The 20437-nt window shown below is 38.1% G+C and overlaps 2 protein-coding genes across 2 annotated transcripts; one reads left to right on the top strand and one right to left on the bottom strand.

Moving 5' to 3' along the window:
* The first annotated feature begins 4663 nt into the window (after nucleotides 1-4663).
* Nucleotides 4664-5979, top strand: LOC131430989 (small ribosomal subunit protein uS9m). Its single transcript, XM_058596332.1, has one exon. The coding sequence runs from the start codon at nucleotides 4701-4703 to the stop codon at nucleotides 5874-5876; it is 1176 nt and encodes a 391-aa protein (XP_058452315.1). The 5' UTR covers nucleotides 4664-4700; the 3' UTR covers nucleotides 5877-5979.
* A 3291-nt stretch (nucleotides 5980-9270) lies between these two features.
* On the bottom strand, nucleotides 9271-12949 carry LOC131430988 (dual specificity mitogen-activated protein kinase kinase 4-like). Its single transcript, XM_058596331.1, has 5 exons — nucleotides 12471-12949; nucleotides 11682-12409; nucleotides 11457-11597; nucleotides 11147-11232; nucleotides 9271-11084 (listed from the first exon to the last, which is right to left on the bottom strand). The coding sequence occupies exons 1-5, from the start codon at nucleotides 12502-12504 to the stop codon at nucleotides 10892-10894; spliced, it is 1182 nt and encodes a 393-aa protein (XP_058452314.1). The 5' UTR covers nucleotides 12505-12949; the 3' UTR covers nucleotides 9271-10891.
* Nucleotides 12950-20437: the final 7488 nt, after the last annotated feature.

Genomic DNA, 20437 nt, shown 5'->3' with positions numbered 1-20437 from the left:
GTTCACCTCAATTGATATTTGCTAGTAACTAGGACAAAATTATATCAATTATTATTATATTATATTACCCCAATTTTTTGTTACAATTTTTAATATATATTTTTTGAAACTGTATAACAGCATGTTCAGCAGCTCTAAGTTTTATGTGGGAGATTGATAAAAGAACTAAAACTGAAACAAATATTTCAGCAGCTGTGGCGTACCTAGGATAATTTGCGCTCGGGGCAAAATATCAGGTGTAGAACTTTGCTTCCACCGTTTTCCGATAGGTGGCTGTACCGGCTGAGGCTGGTCAAAATACATAGATGATAATGCCTTTAAAGTGAGTGTGTACAGTGCCTAACGAATTGTCATCGCCGTTTCAGTGACAGTTGTTCTCGTTTTCATATTATTCACGCTCGAAAATGTCCCAATTCTCGCCATTTGCGGGAAGTTTTACTTTTCTGTTACAATTCGAAAAAATGCAGCCGAAGCGCATCGAATGCTCTCAGAAACTTACGGTGATGCTGCTCTGAGTAAAAGAACGTGTCGGGAGTGGTTTCAACATTTTAAAAATGGTGATTTTGATGTCGAAGACAAACATGGTGGTGGAAGAGAAAACACCTTCAAAGATGAACAACTAAAAGCATTGCTTGATGAAGATTCGTGCCAAACCCAAGAAGAGCTTGCCGAATCGTTGGGAGTGAGTCAGCAAGCCATTTCAAAACGTCTCAAGGTCCTGGGCATGATTCAGAAAGAAGGAAACTGGGTGCCGTGCGAGTTGAAACCGAGGGAAATCGAGCGCCGTCTATTTGTATGTGAGCAACTGCTTCAAAGACAAAATCGTAAGGGGTTTTTACATCGAATCGTAACCGGTGATGAAAAGTGGGTTCGAAATGATAATCCTAAACGCAAAACATCATGGAGAAAGCGCGGGCATGTTACTTTGTCGAAGGCAAAACCGAATATTCACGGCGCCAAGGTTATGATTTGTATTTGGTTGGATCAGCTCGATGTGATTTACTACGAGCTCTTAAAACCGGGTGAAACCATCACAAGAGATCCCTACCGAACGTAACTGATGCGCCTTAGTCGTGCGCTAAAAGAAAAGCGGCCACAATATCAAGAGCGACATGCCAAAGTCATCCTCCAATACGACAATGCTCGGCCTCACGTCGCAAAAGTGGTCAAAAAGTACCTGGAAACGATGAAATGGGAAGTCTTGCCCCACCCACCGTATTCTCCAGATGTCGCCCTTTCTGACTTCCACCTATTCCGTTCGATGGCACACGGCCTGGCAGATCAACATTTTCAATCCTTCGAAGAGTAGGAAAAATGGATTGCTTCATGGATAGCGTCAAAAGAGGACTCCTTTTTTCGAGCCGGGATTCGAAAAATGCCGGAAAGATGGAAGAAAGTTGTCGCTAGCGACGGACAATACTTTGAATAATACATCTGTAAGCACTTTTTCGCAATGAAGTTTTTAACTTTGGAAAAAAAACGGCGGAAGCAAAGTTGTACACCTGATATGATTTGCCGCTTCCCATCGTAAGGGAAAACGATTGAGTGAGCAAAAAACGGTCCTCTGAGTTTTCAGTCAAACAGCGAGACGGTAAGCCGTTTCAATTTTATGTATTCGAACAGTTCTACTGCCAACTTTAAAACTTGTATACACTGCCGTACTTTTTTTGGGTTTCTCATATAGAAAGGCTACCCAAGCAACCAGAAGTTCCACAATCGCACAAAAGCGGAACTTTTGAGAACTTGAAAGTACAGAACCAGTGCCACATGAACTTTCTCGCTGCTTAGGAAAACACGTGTTAATTTTTGACAGTTCGAAGTACAGAACAAGTTCCGTGTGAAGTTTTTCGCTGCATAGAAGCTAAACAATGTATTCTAGAAACAGATTAGATATTCATTTGGTTGCGTCGCGCAAACATTCAAGTTTGGATAATCATTTAAAAAATGTGCTGCTTAGAGTGCTATTGATGAATTTCGAAAGCTGCTTAAGCCAAATCAGTCCCTTTTTATTCGAACTTTGCAATCACTGTGAAAACCAACTTTTGAACGGAGTCATATACCATTCGACTCAGTTCGTCGAGATCACAAAATTTCTGTGTGTGTACATTTGTGTGTATTTATGTATTTGACAAATGTCTAAGTGTATTTGACAAATCGGTTTTCTTATAGATGAATGAACCGATTTCCACAAACTCAGATTCAAATGAAAGGTCTTATAGTTCCATAGATCGCTATTGAATTTTATCACGATCCGACTTCCGGTTCCGGAATTACATAAGGATATGCACTAAAAATGAAGAAAAAAACATGTCGCTCACTTTTCACACAAACTGTCGTACAAAATGATGCAAAACCGGTACGAAACGCCTAGCACAGTGTGCTTTGTTCAATTAGTATAGTAGAAAATTCTAGATACTACCCAGTTCTTTTTCCAGATTTTACAGTTTTGACCAAATTTTGTCAGATTTCACTAGATCCCCAAGCAACCAGAAATTCCACAATTACTTAAAAAGTCAACTTTCTTGCTGCTTAAAAGTACACGCGGAACTTTTGAGAACTTGAAAGTACAGATCAAGTTCCGCGTGAACTTTCTAGCTGCTTAAGAAAACACATGGCAATTTTTTACAGTTCGAAGTACAGAACAATTTCCGCGTGAATTTTCTCCCTGCTTAAGAGTGCACGTGGTACTTTTAGCAACTTGAAAGTACAGAACAAGTTCCGCGTGAACTTTTTCACTGCATAGAAGCTGAACAATGTATTCTAGAAGCAGCTTAGAGGTTCGTTCCGCTGCGTCGCGCGAACTTTCAAGTGTGGATAATTACTTAAAAAATGGGCTGCTTAGAATGCTATTGATTAACTTTGAGAGCTGCTTAAGCCAAATCAGTCCCTTTTATCTGAACTTTTGGTTAGTTGGGTCTTTACGGTTTTGGCCTAAGCGACAGATGGAAGACCTTATTTTCTTTTTTTTTTTTTTGCTCAAAATGAAGTCCGGTCAAAAACTTTCTCATACATAGTTAGTCACAGTCAAATCCAGATAAATTTTTGAGCCAGAGACAGAAAAAATAACATGGATAAAAATTAAATGAAAAAGACTATCAACAGTTGCCATGTTATTTTGCGGATTATTCGACTTTCAATCAACGAATTGTGATACAATCGAATGCAATGTCTTTGTTTCGACTCTAAGAAGCAACACCGAAGTGGAGAAAAATCTGTTTTAACCCACCTAATGGTGTAATGATGCCTTTCTCATATCATTCATATCCATTCATATTTACTATCCTTTGTGGTACAATTTATGTTGCTTCTAGAAAGAAAACAAAAAAGGTTGTGCATCAACTTGTACAACCAACAAAATGAAACAGTTCCACTATTTCCTGTGCTTCTGGAAAAAATTCTTGCTGAAAATGACTATCGAAAGGAATACTTTTGAGATCTTTGATTTTTTACGTGTTTTGCTTCACTGCTTTAAGTGATGGAATAACATTTTTAATACTCTTCACCCTATAAATCTGGAACCGGAAGTCGGATCTGGATGATGTTCAAGAGTTTCTGTTGGGATCACGTGACCTTTAATTTAATCTTAAGTATGTGGAAATCGGTCTTCTATTAATCACCAAGTTTATAGTGGCCCTTACACGATCATTAAAAGTGTCATTACTAAGTAATGACACTTCTGCTCAAACGCTCGTCATTACTGCATTACTGCACATCATTACTTTTTAGCATTACACGTTCATTATTAATGATGAGTATTTGTAACTACTCCAGCAATAGCAATATTTTTATTTTCGTTTAGCTGAAAATAAATTTGATTTGCCATTGAAACGTTAAGGTTAATGAAATATTAACAATTTAAATCTACACTTTGTCATTTTTTCGCGTATAGTTCTAAAGATATTCATCACTTCCACAAAAAAATAAGAAGAAGAAATAATGTTGGTAATGATGGAAAATCCACAATTCCATCATTACTGAACTCGTAGACCTTACACGATCATTAAAAGTGCCATTCCTTTTTAGTAATGACACTTTTAATGATCGTGTAAGGGCCGCTTATCACTCAACTCTTTGTATAAAATGATACCCGAAATCTTTGACTTTCAAAAAGATTTGTAAAATCCAAGAAAACCTCGTCATAGAATTCATAGAAAGTAAACAAAGAAACTATCACTTGCTCATACAGCCATTTGAAAAATCAGTTGAGAATTATATTTAATTCTCATGATTAGGCATTTGATTTTTATCAGTGTAAAATTTTGGCATTCCGTTCCAGTTTATGAATTTGAGTAAACGCAACTCTAGTCATGAGTTCTTTTCAATGAGCGTGTAAAAAAAACAAATGAAAGAATCCTCTTGTCAATTTCATCCTGTCTTAGGTGCAGAGATGCCAGGTCTGCAGATTTGTCTGTAAATCTGCAGATTTGGAGTATAGTGCTGCAGACATTTTTTGTTGTGCAGACTTTTGAAATTCTCGCAGACTTTTACAGACTTTTGAAATTTCCGCGACCTTTTTTTTTTTTTTGCTCGCCAAGTCAGTTTTGCGTGTCATACTTTATAGAGAAATAGCTGCCAGCAAGACATACTTGCTGACTGCAGATTTTTTTTCAGATTTACAGACCCTGTCTGCAGATATTTGAAATTTTTACCTGGCATCTCTGCTTAGGTGTTCATAGTTATATAAAAAATTCACCGAAAGTATGTTCGGCTTAGCGCAAATACCGATGAAATCTAATTCTATAAGATTTGCGGCAGAGTTATATACTAAAATAAAACTGAGTTCTCAAAGTTATACAAATGGTTTGCCGATTCGAGCGTATTCAGAAGCAGTGGCGGAGAATAACGACAAAATAAGCAAAGCAATGAAGGCGTATTTAGATCGTGCAAAGGAACATGATGAATTCATGAGTACACAAAATGTGGCATTTAAATTAGGAAAACGTCATCTCGCCAACATGATGGGAGCTGATCCTGAAACGTTTAGTCAGGCTGACATAGATAGATCAATACAGTATCTGTTTCCGTCGGGATTGTATGACGCCAAAGCTAAACCCATGATGAAGCCTCCGGAACTAGTGATTCCCCAGCGAAAAGCAGCTGAGTTCAATCAATCAGGACGACCATTCCATAGTATGTTTTACACTGGGAGACCAAATTATTGCAAACTACTCTTCCAGATAGTCAGTAACATTAATGAATTAAATGATGTAGAGGATCAAATGCGTTTGAAGCAAGCCTCTCCTGATCCAACACAGAAAATCGATTCTGCTGGTTACGATTGGCTGTCAAAGGATGCTTTAGAGAAAATCCTTCTTGAAAATCTCTGCGATACCGAATACGACAATTTCATCAAAGCAATATCTCGCCTTAACAGTCATCCTTATGCTTATAAAAAGAAATCGTTCCTTGACAAATATTGCAGGCCTCTATTGGCGAAAACTCATTCGGACCAAATACCAAAACCGCTGATAGACGAAAACGGCAGAAGCTATATTACAGTGTATGAGTGTTTGCGAAAGACTGCCCGGGGAGATGTAACTTTATTAGCACCCGGAAAAGGAACGATAACCATTAATGGACATGATATTACCTATTTCAAAGATGTCCAGGCCAGAGAACAGGTTTTATTTCCTTTGATTTTCGCCGACATGGTTGAAAAGGTAGACGTGATAGCGAATGTTGCCGGTGGTGGCTTTTCCAGCCAGTCTGGTGCAATTCGCTGGGGTATTTCAATGGCTTTGAGAAGTTTTGTCGACACCGAAACTGTTGATCGAATGAGAATAGCCGGTCTATTGCAACGTGACTATAGACGAAGAGAACGTAAAAAACCAGGTCAAGCAGGCGCTCGCCGGAAATATACATGGAAAAAGCGTTAGAGGTTTCGCTGTCTCTCAGTTTATTGCGTATTGTAAGAAAAGAAGTATTTTTTGAATAATAGAAATAAATCCAAGTAACATTTCTTGACAAACAATACAATTATTTCAACGGCGTCATATCATTTTAACACCTCGATTCCTTCTTAGCCGCTAAAAAAGGCTTTAGTCTCAGCGATGACCCCATCATTCGATGCGAAACTCTTCAGCAACCTTTTTTTATTATTAAGAAAAAAATAATCGGAAAATCATCGCAGTGGGCTAAATCTGGCGAATATGCTGGATGCGGTAGCGATTTAAATTTCAATTCATGGGATTCAAACATAACGATCAGTTATACTCGATCAAAGTGCGGCCACTGTGTTTCGTCAAAACGCGGTCGTACAAGAAGAATTGAGTACTGAGAAAACGATTAAATTTTGTTGAACGTAGAGCTGCATACTGGACGAAATACTCGTTCAGTTTGTTGGAACTGTTAGTTGTTTCCTTCAAAAATAATATGAAAGTTGCAATTTTTCTCAGTATAATAAGAAAATGTGCAACTATGTAAATCTACAAAAAAGTAACTATAACATTGCTGGATTTTACTGATGTTTGGACGGCCCTTTTGTCGTGAATGCGGCTTACTTTACTATGGGGCACCTTTTCCAAATTTATCCTCTGAGAGAGTGATAAGGTATTGATCGTGAGTATCTCTTCTTGTACCTAACGTATCAACATAAGTTTTTCTACATGCTATCGGAGATATGACCATCAATTTATAATAACATTTGAAGTTGTATGACATAATTACAAATAATTCAAAATTTAAGTTTTCTGAAATGTTTGGTCAAATTCCACAAAAGTCAAAGTGAATTGAACCGCCAACCCGGGTATCCACGAGTATCAAAAAAGAGAGCTAATGACGCTTTTCTCGTACCTGGGTAGGTAGAATACGTTAATACTTTATATATTTGCAGTTGCAGCTTACAGTTGATCGAGCAGGAAATAAAGCATTGTGCATCACTCCGGTGGGTTCAGGTCGAGAGCACAGTTCCAGTTCCAGCATTGGAACAACAAACAACGAAAAGTGGACAACGATGGTGAACATTATGCAAAATCAGCCTCCAAATGTTGCACAAATAACTATAAAGATTGCTTCTTTGCAAATCGAAGATAATTGCAAAATTTGCGAGTGCGAATGAAGCCAGCATTTGACCGTTTCGCGTTCGAGAAAAATGCTCCGAACAGTGTTTAATATCGTACAAAACTCCACAGTTTGGCCCTTCTGAATGCCAGAAATTAATCTTGTACAGAACTTTGAAAGTTTCATTCCCTGAAATATGCCAATCCGAAATGAAATAATCGACATCAAAATTCTGTATGTTGCTATTTTTTTACTCACATTTGTTCAACGTTACGTTCAATTGTGTGGCAGAAAATATTTGTCGCCAATAAGTCCATCTTTTGTATTATTGCACGGTTACAATTCTGGAAGCGAAGCAGTAAAAGTTGAGAAATTCACACAATCAACTAATACGAATGATTATCATTTTTTATTCGTATTCGCGTCGTCTAGTTATGTCTGTGACATTACTCACTTGTTTTTTTTTCGAGTTCCATTTGACGTTATTTGTGAATGCGATTGACTACTTCGATCAAACTGGCACCAGCTGTTCTTTATGAAAGTGTAAACACACTATTGCCAACGGTTTTCGATTCCCAACACTAGGAGAACACCTTTAGTAAGCCTTTATAAGTTTTTTTCTGGGTTACCGATCGGGCAGCTGAATAGCGCAAATTCTAAACCTGGCTAGGTTTATGCATTTTCAATTCCTCATCATACGAACCAGTCCATGTTGGCCAACAGAACACCGGTGTAAGCAAGGAGTTGAGTATTTATCATTTCACCATGTGCAAATGCGTTGCTGAACTAAAGACTGTCCCAGAAAGTATGGACACACTTTGATTTCGCTGTAAATAATTCACAAGTGTTAGATACTCAAACTTTATTCGATATACTGATAATATTAGACTACAACAACAGAATATTATTCCTAACATTTGCTACTTAGCCATTGTAGAGTAGCTAACGCACCTTCTTGCGAACGTTCCTAATTAAATTCCGTACAGACTTCTTGGCGACAAGTTTTGACACTTTTTTCCAATCTTTTTCAAACTGTTAAATGGTTTCGGCTGCCGAAACATGTTTCCTAAGATGTGCTTTCGTTAATGCCAAAAATTCCTCAATTAATCGAAGTTGTGGGCAATTTGGTGAATCTTCTGGGACGAAAGTGATTTTACCGCTGATTTCGAGTAGTGGCAAGAATCAAGATCTGGCCAGAAGACAACAGGATCCTTGTGGCTTCGAATCATGGGTAGAAGTCGTTTTTGTAAACATTCCTTGGTGTATATTTTGCTGTTCATTGAAGCAGTGGTGATGAAGGGCTTCGAAATCTTACCGCAGCTACAAATTATTTGCCAGACCATAGCTTTCTTACCAAATTTTTCGACTTCAATCGAACACTTGCCCTTCTCGCACCGCATAATATTGTGGTCCCGGCAAGGATTTGTAATCGAGTTTCACGTAGGTTTCGTCGTCCATGATTATGCAGTTCAAATTTCCAGCAAGAATCGTATTGTACAGCTTTCGAACCCTCGGCCTGATCGATGCTTCTTGTTTCGGACTACGTTTTGGTTGTTTCTGTTTCTTATAGGTTCAAAGATTCAAACGTTCTTTAGCACGAAGAACATTTGACTTCGAAGTACCCACGCTTTTGGCCACATCCCGAACTGAAACCTTCTTCTTTTGCTCGAACGCCTTCAGTATACGTTTATACAACTGAGGGTTAGCAGGACCTTTTTTCGACCCGTTTTCGGTTTATCCTCACCGAACTTACTGATTGCATTTTGCATGGCTTTTTCACTTACTCCTTCCATTTTTGATATCTTTCTCAGTGACAGTCCGCGTTCTGTGCACCAATTTTTCAACGTTGTTCTGCTGAAAGCCATAAAAATTAACAAATTCTGAACAATTGCGAAATGGCAGCGGTTTTTGGTTGCGTCCATACTTTCTACGACAGTCTTTATTGAACTTACACTTACTAAATATGATGACTTCTATGGCCTTTTTTCTTGATTTTAATACAACTTACCAATATTGTTGAAATTATCATAGAAAAGTAAAAGTAACGATTGTCTGAGAAAGTAACAAACATTCTTCAATGCAACCTAAGAGAGAACTACATTTAACATGCAACTAAACTACTAGGTGTGCACTAACCCTGGGACAGTGACAACATTATTCAATCTGTCACAAGGCTGTGCTAATGTCGAGGGTTCTTTAGTAAGCCTTTAGAAACCATTGACATTCAAACTCTTGGAAGGTGATATCTGAATTTGCATACCGAACTATAGCTTTTTCTCAGAAATTCTCTAATATTGCATTGTGGTTTATTCTTAATTGTCTGCAGCTCCGTAACTCACAGGATGGTTTATGGTTAAACTTCTTTGTTTTCTATTTTATTCTGTTTATTTTTTGTTGTTTACTGAACGCTTCTTTTTCTGTGTAAGTGAATCACTGAAGGACTATTTGTGTGAGTGTAGGAGTGAGTGTCTATAACAAATTTCGCTCTACTAATAGTCGTTCCTGTTGGTTTGCATTATTTTTAGTTAGTTGTGTGACGTTCTTCGCTTTCCCTCGTGGTGTTTCGGATGCTTTTCTCTGCTGTTGCTTCCTACATTTAGAATAATACCTTTCCCTTCATTTCTCATTAAGATTAAAACTTCTTTTTTAATTATTTAGTTACTTTGTTTAACCTCTTGGTTCTAATAGTGTCAGTAATCTATTATAGTCGTATGTGTTAGTGTAGTTGCGTGTTGTTTTGGTATTTTTTTTCATTTTCTACAGTGTCGGTGATAAGCTCTTCAGAAAGGTAGCCTTCTAGAAGGAAGTGTTCTAGAAACAAGATTTGAAGGCCCAAAAAGTTTTGTTTGCACAGTAAATGGTACGGGAAACAGCAACATTCTATGCATTTAAGCTTTAATTTAAATCAGAGCTTTTCCAGAGCAAGGAGAAATCGTGATAAATGCATCGAGCAGCTCGCTCACGTGGTAGCTAAAGCAAGAAATTAAGGCGATTACTAACAAATAGACCGTTTCTTGTTTAAAAGGTGTTTTTTTTTCACAAAAGAAAATGCCTTCCCCAGAATGGGTTATGCAGTGAAATCTTCTGCCTTCATGGAAAGTGGTAATTCTATACCCTGGCGTAGTTTTTATGACTATAGCTTATGAAGTTTACTTCAAGCAGGTAATCTAGTATCTTAAGTTATTAGAAAAGTTTTGCTTTTCACTGATTAGTTCAACTGTTAGCGTGGCTTCACATTTTGTTTGATACACTTTTTCCCTAAAAAGCGACTATTTTAGCGTTCAAAATCAATTGATTTATTCAACAACTAACAACAACTAGTTTTTTTTGTTTGCTTCCTCTGCTATTTATCGTCTAACTCTGTTTTCACTTTGTATTTTTTTTTTGTTTCACATAATTAAATATTTTTATTTATATTGTTTAAAAATTATTGAATCTCTGCTTTTCAATCACGATTTTTCGCGGAGTCACTCATACTAGCAATCACGCACAAACACCTGCCGATACAGGATTACCCAACCACATTATTTTTTTTTCTTCAAAGTAAAATTATACAACAACAAAAAATCTTGGGAGGCAATTTATTGTCCTCGTCACACCCCATTTCAACAACCTGCTATTGTTAGAGAACCCAGGGCTTGGAAACGATATTCCAAACGAACCGAAAAATCCCCTCTCAGTCACCACAACCCCCATCCGAACAAATCTCACTATCACATTGACGAATACACACGAACGCGTCCATAAAAATCACAAGTGCAAGCGTGGTCTTCATCTCGACACAACTTACACGGTGGCGCTGCAGGTTCAAGAACCAATCTCACACCGAACTAGGAAAGAAGTAGAAGAGGAAGGAGAATAAATGATTGAGCCTCAGAAAGGCGCACGGGTCCTAGTTGAAACTTTCATTCCAACGCTCTGCCGGCAGGTTCGTAGTGAAAGGTGTAATGCCATTGTTGGCCATAGACTCGAGCACCTCGCTCACGTACGCCGCCACGTCGGTGTGGCTTCGCTCTGCTCGCTGGATGAAGGCGTGCTGCAGCAGTCTGCTGTACTTCGGTCGGTCCTTCTCGTCCTTGATTAAGCTGATGAAAACAATAGGAATTAAAAGTCATTTCACTACCTACAGACAGCAAGTACGACCTACCAAGTATTTACAAAGTTTACAAAATCCAACGAAAACTCCATACCGTTGTAGGATGGTAACAATCGCGGGGGATCTCCTTCGACAACCTGCAATGCAAAGAACAATGCTCCATTCATCTTTTTTATCAAAACTATTTGCTAAAGTGAGATTTGTTATCTCTGTCAATAGCTCAAAAGATAAGATGACATTTTCACATCATCAAAACAAAGATATTGACTCTGAACTTATCGAAATCCATTTCTTGTAGGCCGAGTAATCAGCAAAAGAAGCTGGTAGCTCAAGAACAAGAAGATTTTTGATTGCAACCTACCTGTGATAGCTGTTCGAACACGGAACCCCACTTGGGATAGGGAAATTTTCCGGTGGCCACTTCCATCAGAGTAATTCCCAAAGACCAAACATCGCTCCGTACATCGTACCCCTTAGCGCGCTGTGGATCGATTCGTTCGGGCTAAAAGAAACAACAACAACAAAAAAGCAATTATTCCACAGTTCAAACAATCCCATCCAGCGGGGGAAGCTATCCAAAACCCACCGCCATATACGGTCGACAGCCAGCGTCTTTGGTCCGCGCAATCGAATCCACCAGCTGTCCGGAGATGCCAAAATCGCACAGCTTAATGTCTCCGTTCTGTTTCAGCAGGATGTTGCTGGGTTTAACATCCCGATGGATGATTTTCAATTCCTCCTTCAAATAGTTCAAAGCTCGCACCGTTGCCAACGTAATTTGACCCAGTATCGACTCCGGGATCCGGTCGTGCTGACAATCACAGATAAACTTATAGAACTTATCCAACGAAGTGTCCATCAATTCCATGCATATCCAACAGTCGCCCTCCTTGAACAGCGCACCGTAGAAGGTTACGATTGTGTTGCAGTCGTTGGATTTCATGACCACCTCCAGATCCATCAGCAGTTGTTTCTGTTCCTTTTCGTCGACCGTTGACCGGATCCGTTTGACGGCCATCACCGTGTCCGTTTGGATGAATTTCATACGATTCACGGCACCGAAAGCTCCTCGACCGATCTCTCCCTCGTCTATTAGATCGTCCGCTGTGAAGTCATAGATCTGATTGGCAGCAATCTGAAGTTTTCCCGTCGCTTGCATCTTTATCCGATCTCTTGTTTTGTCTGGAAGCGGAGGCGTCCGCGAAGGAAAACTCCCGACTGGACTCGGCTGAAAGATGAGCTTTTTTATCGGTCTTTTCCGGTCACAGTTCGCATTGTTCATATCTAGTGGCAGAAATTTGCCACGAACTTGATCTGAAAAAATAAACAAAATTAAAATATCAAGCTACTGATTTGCTTAAAATATTCAATTTACCCTGAGTGGAGTTCAGATTTGTTTGATCCGCCATGTTTGCGTGACAAGTTGGAACGGATTCCTGAAGGATTCCTAAACAAAGTAGGAGTCTATTCTGCACTCTTCACCTTTCAGCAGTATTGAACCGACCGTTATTTATTATTAATAGGAACTGGTGGTGGCAGGATGAAACTCTTCTGACCACAAAAAGCAGTCTAGAAACTGCTGAACTCCGATCGGTCTGTGCCACCGCAGCAAACACTTTGATAACGCTGAAAACTTCAACGCTGCTTATTTGCAAAGCTCCACAATGTTGTTTTCCACCCCGTAGGTTCTGAATTAGACACCAAAATCCAGAAAATTACGCAGAATATAAAAATGGAAACACACAACCAAAACTGACGAGTTTTTTTTCTTCGCTCTCGCAATAATTTCTTCTTTTCACTTTTTTTTAATACGCTCGCTCGTTCGATTACAGCACTGATGACAGTTTCAGTTGAATGCACTTTTTTGACAGATTTGCATAGTGCATTGAATTTTGTGAAGTGGTTTGTCGAGGGACGCGCCAGTGGCATAATGGGTAAATGTATTAATTTATATACCAAATATTGAATGTGAAATACCCGGCTCTGGAAGTATCACCCGCATGTAAAAGTACTATTTGTTCAGCGTAATAAACTATTCCATGAATAATCCAAACCATATCCTTGAGAGTTTGACAATATCGAGTGCTGTTAGTGTATAATATTCGTTTATGTGGAAAGATCGTAGCACAAGCCATGCAGCGAAAGGTAATCACCCTCATTCTTGTTTACGTCCGTATCCGCAATACGACGAACGGGTACTTACGAACGAATACGAAAAAGCCATTCTTGTTTTCACTCGAATGAATTCGAACGCGACTCGTTTGCCACAAAATATTCAAATATCAGTAAACTTCTTAAAATAAATGCTAAGCCTTGATGTAATCAGTCCAATTCATGTGATTAACCATATGCGAAACGCTAGAATGTATGCCATTTTAGTTTCAAACGAAACGTGTGTTCGAACATCATTCGTACGAACGAAATGTCCCATTCCCGTTTACGGACGAATAGACGAAATGCCGTGGTTTCGATTCGTAAGTTTCATGTTGCGAATCAACGATTCGAACACATTGAAAAAAGTTTAACCGATCTCTAACAAAATTATTTTCGAATCTAATAGTGATTTGTAATCAAATCATAAATTTGTGTTTTGCATAAATCATTTAGAAAGCATAGCAGTATAGTAAAATGCTGTTTTTTTGTGGGGAGCCTTTGAATATATGCGAGGTTCAAAGTTTTTACGCATTAATTTTGCATCTATTAAGTACTTTATGGAAACTACACCATGGGTAAACATGATTTTTTTTATATTAAATGCATGATTTTACCAATGAAATAAATATGTAGGCTATTGAAAACATGACAAAATTGCAAGAAAAATACAACATATTTTTCGCAGATACTACTGATCGGCCTGCAATATCAAATGCTTTTTTTACTTTGCACGAAGTTTAATTTGAAAATTTCATTTACCGACTTGAATAAAATTGGTCCTGAGTACGATATTTATTTATTATGTAGCATTCGTCACTTCCTTGATGCTTGGAATCTTCCTTAAAAAACTACCTGTGCTACCGATCCTTCTTTTGCACAGGAGTCGCGTACGTACACGTTCGAGTGAAAACAAGAATGGCTTGTTCGCATTCGTTCGAAAGCATGTGTTCGTCGTATGGTCGATACGGACGTAAGCAAACATGATGATACAAAATCAGTGAAAAAAACAAGTCAAATAACAAATGATATCAAAGATTTTTATTTACAACTCAAATCTGTACCAGAACTGATAGCTTAAAGTTGAATGGGCGTTGTTTTTATGCATGTACGATGTTTAAAAGTGTGATTGATTCGAACGTAAACGGGAATACGAATTTGCTATACTTTCGAACGTATCGCATACGGCCGTAAACAAGAATGAGGGTGAATATCAAGACCTTGCTTGACTTTAATTATAAAAAAAGCAGTCTTTTTTACCTATTTATTGTGCGGCGAACGACCCAAACGTAGTTAAAGCTGCTAATAAACGACAACAATAACAACAACCAATTTATTAATTTCTAGTTGGTTTGACGTGAAGGCGACATAACTAAGTTCGGTTTTTGCAATAGCTGAACGGAAAAACAGATTGAGAAGTTAAATGAAAGAGAACTCATAGAAAAGATATTTGTTTCTATGAAAAACATTCACCCAGAGGCAGGACTTGAGCCTGCGTTCTTATGCATTTCGTGTATTTGCGTTTACCATATCCGCCACCCTGCACACTTAAAACCGCTTCTCGAGCTCAGCAAAATGAAATGCCGAATTGAATTGGCAACACAAAATTTTACTGATTGTTCAGTAATTCACATGCTCATTGCCGAAATTCGTTATTGTAAAGTTCTGATATCTCGGTGAAGCGCATTTTATTGCCGAAGTTTGGCATAATAAGTTGCTGAACTTGTCCGTAAACAACAAATATACCGAAATCAGCAAATCCGTTTGCCTATATTTCGAGCTATGTGCTTATGTGCTTTTACTGAAATTCAGCCCGACACTTGTCATCTAATGTCACCTATCGATTTTGTACAGCACCGGACGATATTACGTGAAAAGTTATGTGGAATCAAATGTTCATTATACTTTTGAATATTTGTATATTATGAGGTAGGACGAGCACTAGAAACAAATGTTTTTATCTTTGATGTTTCTTTTCGCAATTTAATTTTTTTTAATTAAAGTGAACATTAATAAAATACACTTATTCCCCAAACTTGAATTTCGTGATAAGTTTTTTGTGCAATAATAAAGCAAAATCATTTCTACACTCGATTACTGATGACTCGGTAATCCATGATTCGATCCCGATCGCTTTTGCCGAACTAACAGCAAAATTGCTGCTGACAAGTTCGGCAATAATTGACAGCTCAGGATTGCCGAACTTCTCAGTAATCATACATTTTGCCGAGACGGTTACTGTTTCTAAATTGACAATAAACTTCATTGTCCGTGCTTTGAAAACACTGTGCGATAAAATTCTGGAAAACTTGTCGATTTTTTGATGAACTTCTTATAAGTGTCAGACCGGCACCGTATTTATGAGGGCAGAGTCCGTTCCGTCAAAGACAAGTTTGAAGTTGTTCTGTTCCGTCAATGGTAAGTTTGAAGTTGTTGGACGAAAATTGTAAATAGGTTTGATCGTGATTCAATATTATTAGGAATTATCATTAGGACCACAGATTGAAGTAGATCATTCAAGCTATTTTTTCCTTTTATAGAACTGAGTAAATTTGACTCAGAATTTGACAAATACCGTTTTTTCTCGAAAGTGAGTAAGTCTATCTGCCGTCAATTTGTTTTGCTTTTTCGGCACGTCAGGATTGACATGAACCTTCGGTGCAAATAAGTGATTTGTAAATAGCATATGCTTGACGTCTGCACAGCGGTTTATGTTGAACCGTTAGGTGGCGTTAACAGTTCAACATAAACTACTGACGCACTGATGAGCTGAATGCGAAGCGTAAAAATTTATATAAGTCATGTGCACTTTAGCACAAAACGGTACACATGAGGAACCAAAACCCGGAATGACGGATAAATAATCTCTGCTTCGTCTTTAAGAAGCAATACCTCAGAAAAAATAGTTCGAAAATTGTGCACTACTGCTGTTGTAACGTGGCCAAATCTCGAAGCGAATGGTCCTATTTTCATCTTACTCTTAAAGTCTATCTTAATCTATCAAACAGAGACAGCAGATTTCACTCTAACTAATTGGTTTCGTATATGGGATGAATAATGGCGCTGAGGTTAATGGTGGTACCGTTATCCTACTTTTAGTGGAACTAATCCATATAAAAAGGGGGTTGATGGTGTCACTGACTTAACTGGAGGACGTGAAAAGGAGTAGTAGGTTGTGTGAATTTTACAAATTGAAGTTAATATCGCAAATCAGAATTCTGGATTCGAATCCTGAACAAATATTAAGGAACTAAATTCAGTTCCAGAATTATAGTTTCCAATTCTGACCCTATAATCTGGATCTAAATTCTGAAACTGAAATCTGAAACCACCAAAATCCATGTTCTGAGCTCAGTTTTTGAATCCAATTCGAAATTAGCTCCCGAATCCAGATCCAATATTTAGAAGCTGAATGCGGTTAAAGATAATCTGTTGTTGTTGCTACTGATTTGAAGGCGACTGCTCGTCACGATGTCCTGATTGCGAATGAGACCACATGAGACATTATACCACCCAGAAGGTCTGTTGTTACTGCTGTTTGCGAAAAGTCCTCACCAGACGTTGGGAGTGATATGTGCTTTATAGCTCAAAACCGTCATCATACGTACGAGAAAGGCAAGTAAGCGTTTTCCTTATTGTTTCCAAAGTTTTGAGGAAACTTAATTTTTGAGTTATTTATGATGATCTCACACTGTTGAATTTTTTTTCTCAAATTGTTGATCATATTTCTCGGATGATTTTTCATTAGGGCGTATAAGAAAGTGACAGTTTCTCTTTAATCACTCTCTCTTTCGATTATTGTGATGTGAATAAAAAGATTTTCTTTGATATCACTATTCTGTTTAAAAGTCCAAAGTTTCGGGTATCATTTCATGCAAAAACGTGAGTGATAAACGTAGCTTGGTAATTAATAGAAGAGAAGGTAAACAAAGAGAAACTGTCACTTGCTTATACGCCCTTTTGAAAAATTTTGGGCGTCTGCGTACTAGAAATGCTCCTATGCGAGCTCAAAATTTAAAATTATGACGAGAGAAACTAAACAAAAACCCTACAGTAATAGCAATAGTAATTAAATTGGACGATTGTATATAAAAACTTCGAAAATCTGCAAAAATGTCTGCTTAATTGCAAAGTCTGCTAACAAACGAAATTGCAAATTTACATACAAATCTGCAAACCTGGCATCTGTGGTTCTGACGCTCATTATTTCGCTATTCTGCGACGATTCCGTCGCATTCTATGTCCAGCTGAAAACCACTATACAACTCGAAATATTCACGAATAAGGTCTACCTAGAGCCCACATTATCGAAATGACGGAATGAGCAATGAAATCTTATGGCGTTTTTCATTGAAAAACACTGGTGGCGTGGATTGCTCTGGTTTTGCACTTTCGAGCAGAAATGACAATAAAACACCGTCAGAATACTGCATTTCTGCTCGAAAGTGCAAAATCAGAGCAATCCACGCCACTAGTGTTTTTCAATGAAAAACGGCATTACTCGACTGCATGATTTTTTAGTGCTCGATCGGTTCAGTGCTAGAATTTTCACCTGAGTTGACTGCTCGATCAACCTGATTGACAGTGACATTTTAAATGTCATTGAATATTCGCTCATTTTATGAATGTGTTAGTGTGAAATTTATGCGACTTATGCCATTTCACTACACTCTAGCTAGAGGAATGGATGATGCAGACTACGGTAGGCCGTTTTGTTAATTTTCAGCGAATTTCAATAGTTTATGTTGGGATTCTAAGAAGAACTGGTTATTTACTAGTTCTGTATATCCGAAAAACATGAAGATTTAAACTTGTATATTCAGTTATATAATGTTTTCGTTTAAAAATAAACTGAAAATCAGCACGAAAACGTGCAAAATCAGGAAAGAAGAAGAAGAAGACGAATTGACAATTCAGTCCGCATCTTCTCACTCAATTCCGAATGATTTCCGAATCAACCGGTTGTAGGCGAACCGGTTCATTCGGAATCGGTTGTTGCACTGGAGTTGGAATTGATTCGGAATCCATTCCTACTTAGAAAAAATCGTTCAACGGTGGTCCTTCATTGGTCCAATACGTTGAATCATTGGTCCAATGAAAGTCCAATCAATCGTTCAACGGGAGGCCAACACGGGACCTTCGTTTGCCGATTTTGAAACAGACCGTTGAACCGAATGCCATTTTTTTCGTTCAACAAACCCGGCAGACAGAGGTCCATTGTTGAGCCATTTTTAACATGAGGAGTTGGAGCCCCGTTGGACTAGTTTTACTGCAGAATTTCTGAAGTTTTTTCAACTTATTTGTTTAAACTAACAATACATACCTGCAGAATACATCTACTTCACGTAGAATAACAACAAATTTTTTTTCTATGGAAAGGTAACACTTAATTTTCACACTATTTTTGCAAGAGAAAAAACAACAACAAACCGTTCCAGCAAATTGAACGAATATTTCGTGCAATATATCGTTCAACAAGCGCTCAAAAATCAACAAAATTGAACGGCCTGCTGAGAGGGTTATGATTTCCACATGAAATTCCGGATGAAAATTTCTCGCCGATTCGGAATTGATTCGGAATCCGTTCGGATCTGATAATGTGGGAGTGACTATAATCAGAGTTATATTATTATCTGATTATAGGCACTCTAGGTCTACCCATACTTCCAAAGGGCGAGTTTTGAAAAAGGTAAAGTCACGCGTTTTTTTGATAACGACCAAAAAGCCATCCATCAACATTTACTTTGAAGAGTAATTTCGGAAAACTCGGCACTCGCTGAGAGTAAGTCATAATAGTAAACGGTAGAGAAAATTTTTCTCCTTCGTCTGGTGTTAAATTCGATACTCTATTTTTCATAGCTCGCCTGCAATTTCTTTCAAAAGTATAAGTTGAAAGTTGGGTTATTGGCCGTTATAAAAAAAACGCGTGAAGTAAGCATGTTCACTTCAGAAAATCGAATTATAGTGGTTTTCAGCTGGACATAGAATGCGACGGAATCGTCGCAGGATAGCGAAATAATGAGCGTCAGAAACACTGATGTCAGGTTTGCAGATTGGTATGTAAATTTGCAATTTCGTTTGTTAGCAGACTTTGCAATTAAGCCGACTTTTGTTCAGATTTTGGAAATTTTTATAAACAATCGTCCATTTTAATGACTTTTGCTATTACTGTAGGGTTTTCGTTTGGTTTTTTCGTCATACTTCTAAATATTGAGGTCACATAGGACCATTTCTAATACGCAGACGCCTAAAATTTCATCTGGCATCGCTGCCAGAAAATTAGACAGTTGTTTTAACCCCTTCGCTGTCTGTTGTATTGAAATTAACTAGCATTAGAGCCAAAAGAAAAATTAATCGGCTGTTGGATTGAGGCCAATCGCATTTTCAACTGGTAAAATTCCTTAGTGACAATTGTTATTTCATTGTTCGTCGAAAGCATCAACAAATGTATATCTGTCAAAGACGACCAACTTTTTAGAGTAGACAAATAGCACAATCGAATAAAGGACGAGGTTTTGAAAACCAAGGCGTCGATTAATACAAAATATAAATGAAAAGGGAACATACTAAGCACAAAATAACCATTATGTACGATTCAGACGATCCGTCTTCTTTTGTCACAATCAATCTCCGTCACCGGCACCGTCAACATTAATTACATGCATTCTTATGGAGCCATTCACACGTAACGTCACCGTCACGGATCGTCTTGACGGACGGAGCGTGTGAACGTTCCGGTAAAGAAAGTATTAAACTAATTTTGACGGAAGCTGACGTTCCGGTGGCGGTGACGGAAGGAGGCGGATCTTTTGAATCGTACATCATGTCGAATAAATAGAAAACGCTTAAAAAATCCGTGCAAGTTGTAGCCGTAATCTGCCACATACGCATTATCAATATGAATTCATTAAGACTGAAGTTTTCTTAATAATAAATAAAAAATTAGTCATTGTAACGGTCAATTTAAAAAATATTTTTTTCTAGCTTGTGGTCTCGAAGGGGTTGAATCGATGCGATTGACAGTTTCGCTATCTTTGCGGCATTTTGTCGCTATCTTATCGCATCGCAATCTTTTCTAGCCGACAGTGAAAATCACTATAATATGAAAAAGATTTTGATTTCAGTTTTTAGGAAGTTGACCTGTTGCGAGTCGACAAAAATGGCGTACGCCATTTTTTCGAATGCATCATC

The sequence above is a fragment of the Malaya genurostris genome, chromosome 2 (assembly GCF_030247185.1).
Source record: "Malaya genurostris strain Urasoe2022 chromosome 2, Malgen_1.1, whole genome shotgun sequence".
NCBI lineage: Eukaryota > Metazoa > Arthropoda > Insecta > Diptera > Culicidae > Malaya > Malaya genurostris.
Note: the sequence above shows the minus strand (reverse complement) of the source record. Positions and strands in the feature narration are given on the sequence as shown.

Excerpts from the sequence above, each read along its gene's own strand:
- LOC131430988 (XM_058596331.1), bottom strand. The coding sequence starts at position 12,504 with ATGGCGGATCAAACAAATCTGAACTCCACTCAGG. Across the intron at positions 11,598-11,681 it reads GCTGTCGACCGTATATGGCG|CCCGAACGAATCGATCCACA; the intron begins GTGGGTTTTGGA and ends TGTTTCTTTTAG. Across the intron at positions 11,233-11,456 it reads TGTTCGAACAGCTATCACAG|GTTGTCGAAGGAGATCCCCC; the intron begins GTAGGTTGCAAT and ends TTTGCATTGCAG.
- LOC131430989 (XM_058596332.1), top strand. The coding sequence starts at position 4,701 with ATGTTCGGCTTAGCGCAAATACCGATGAAATCTAATTCTATAAGATTT.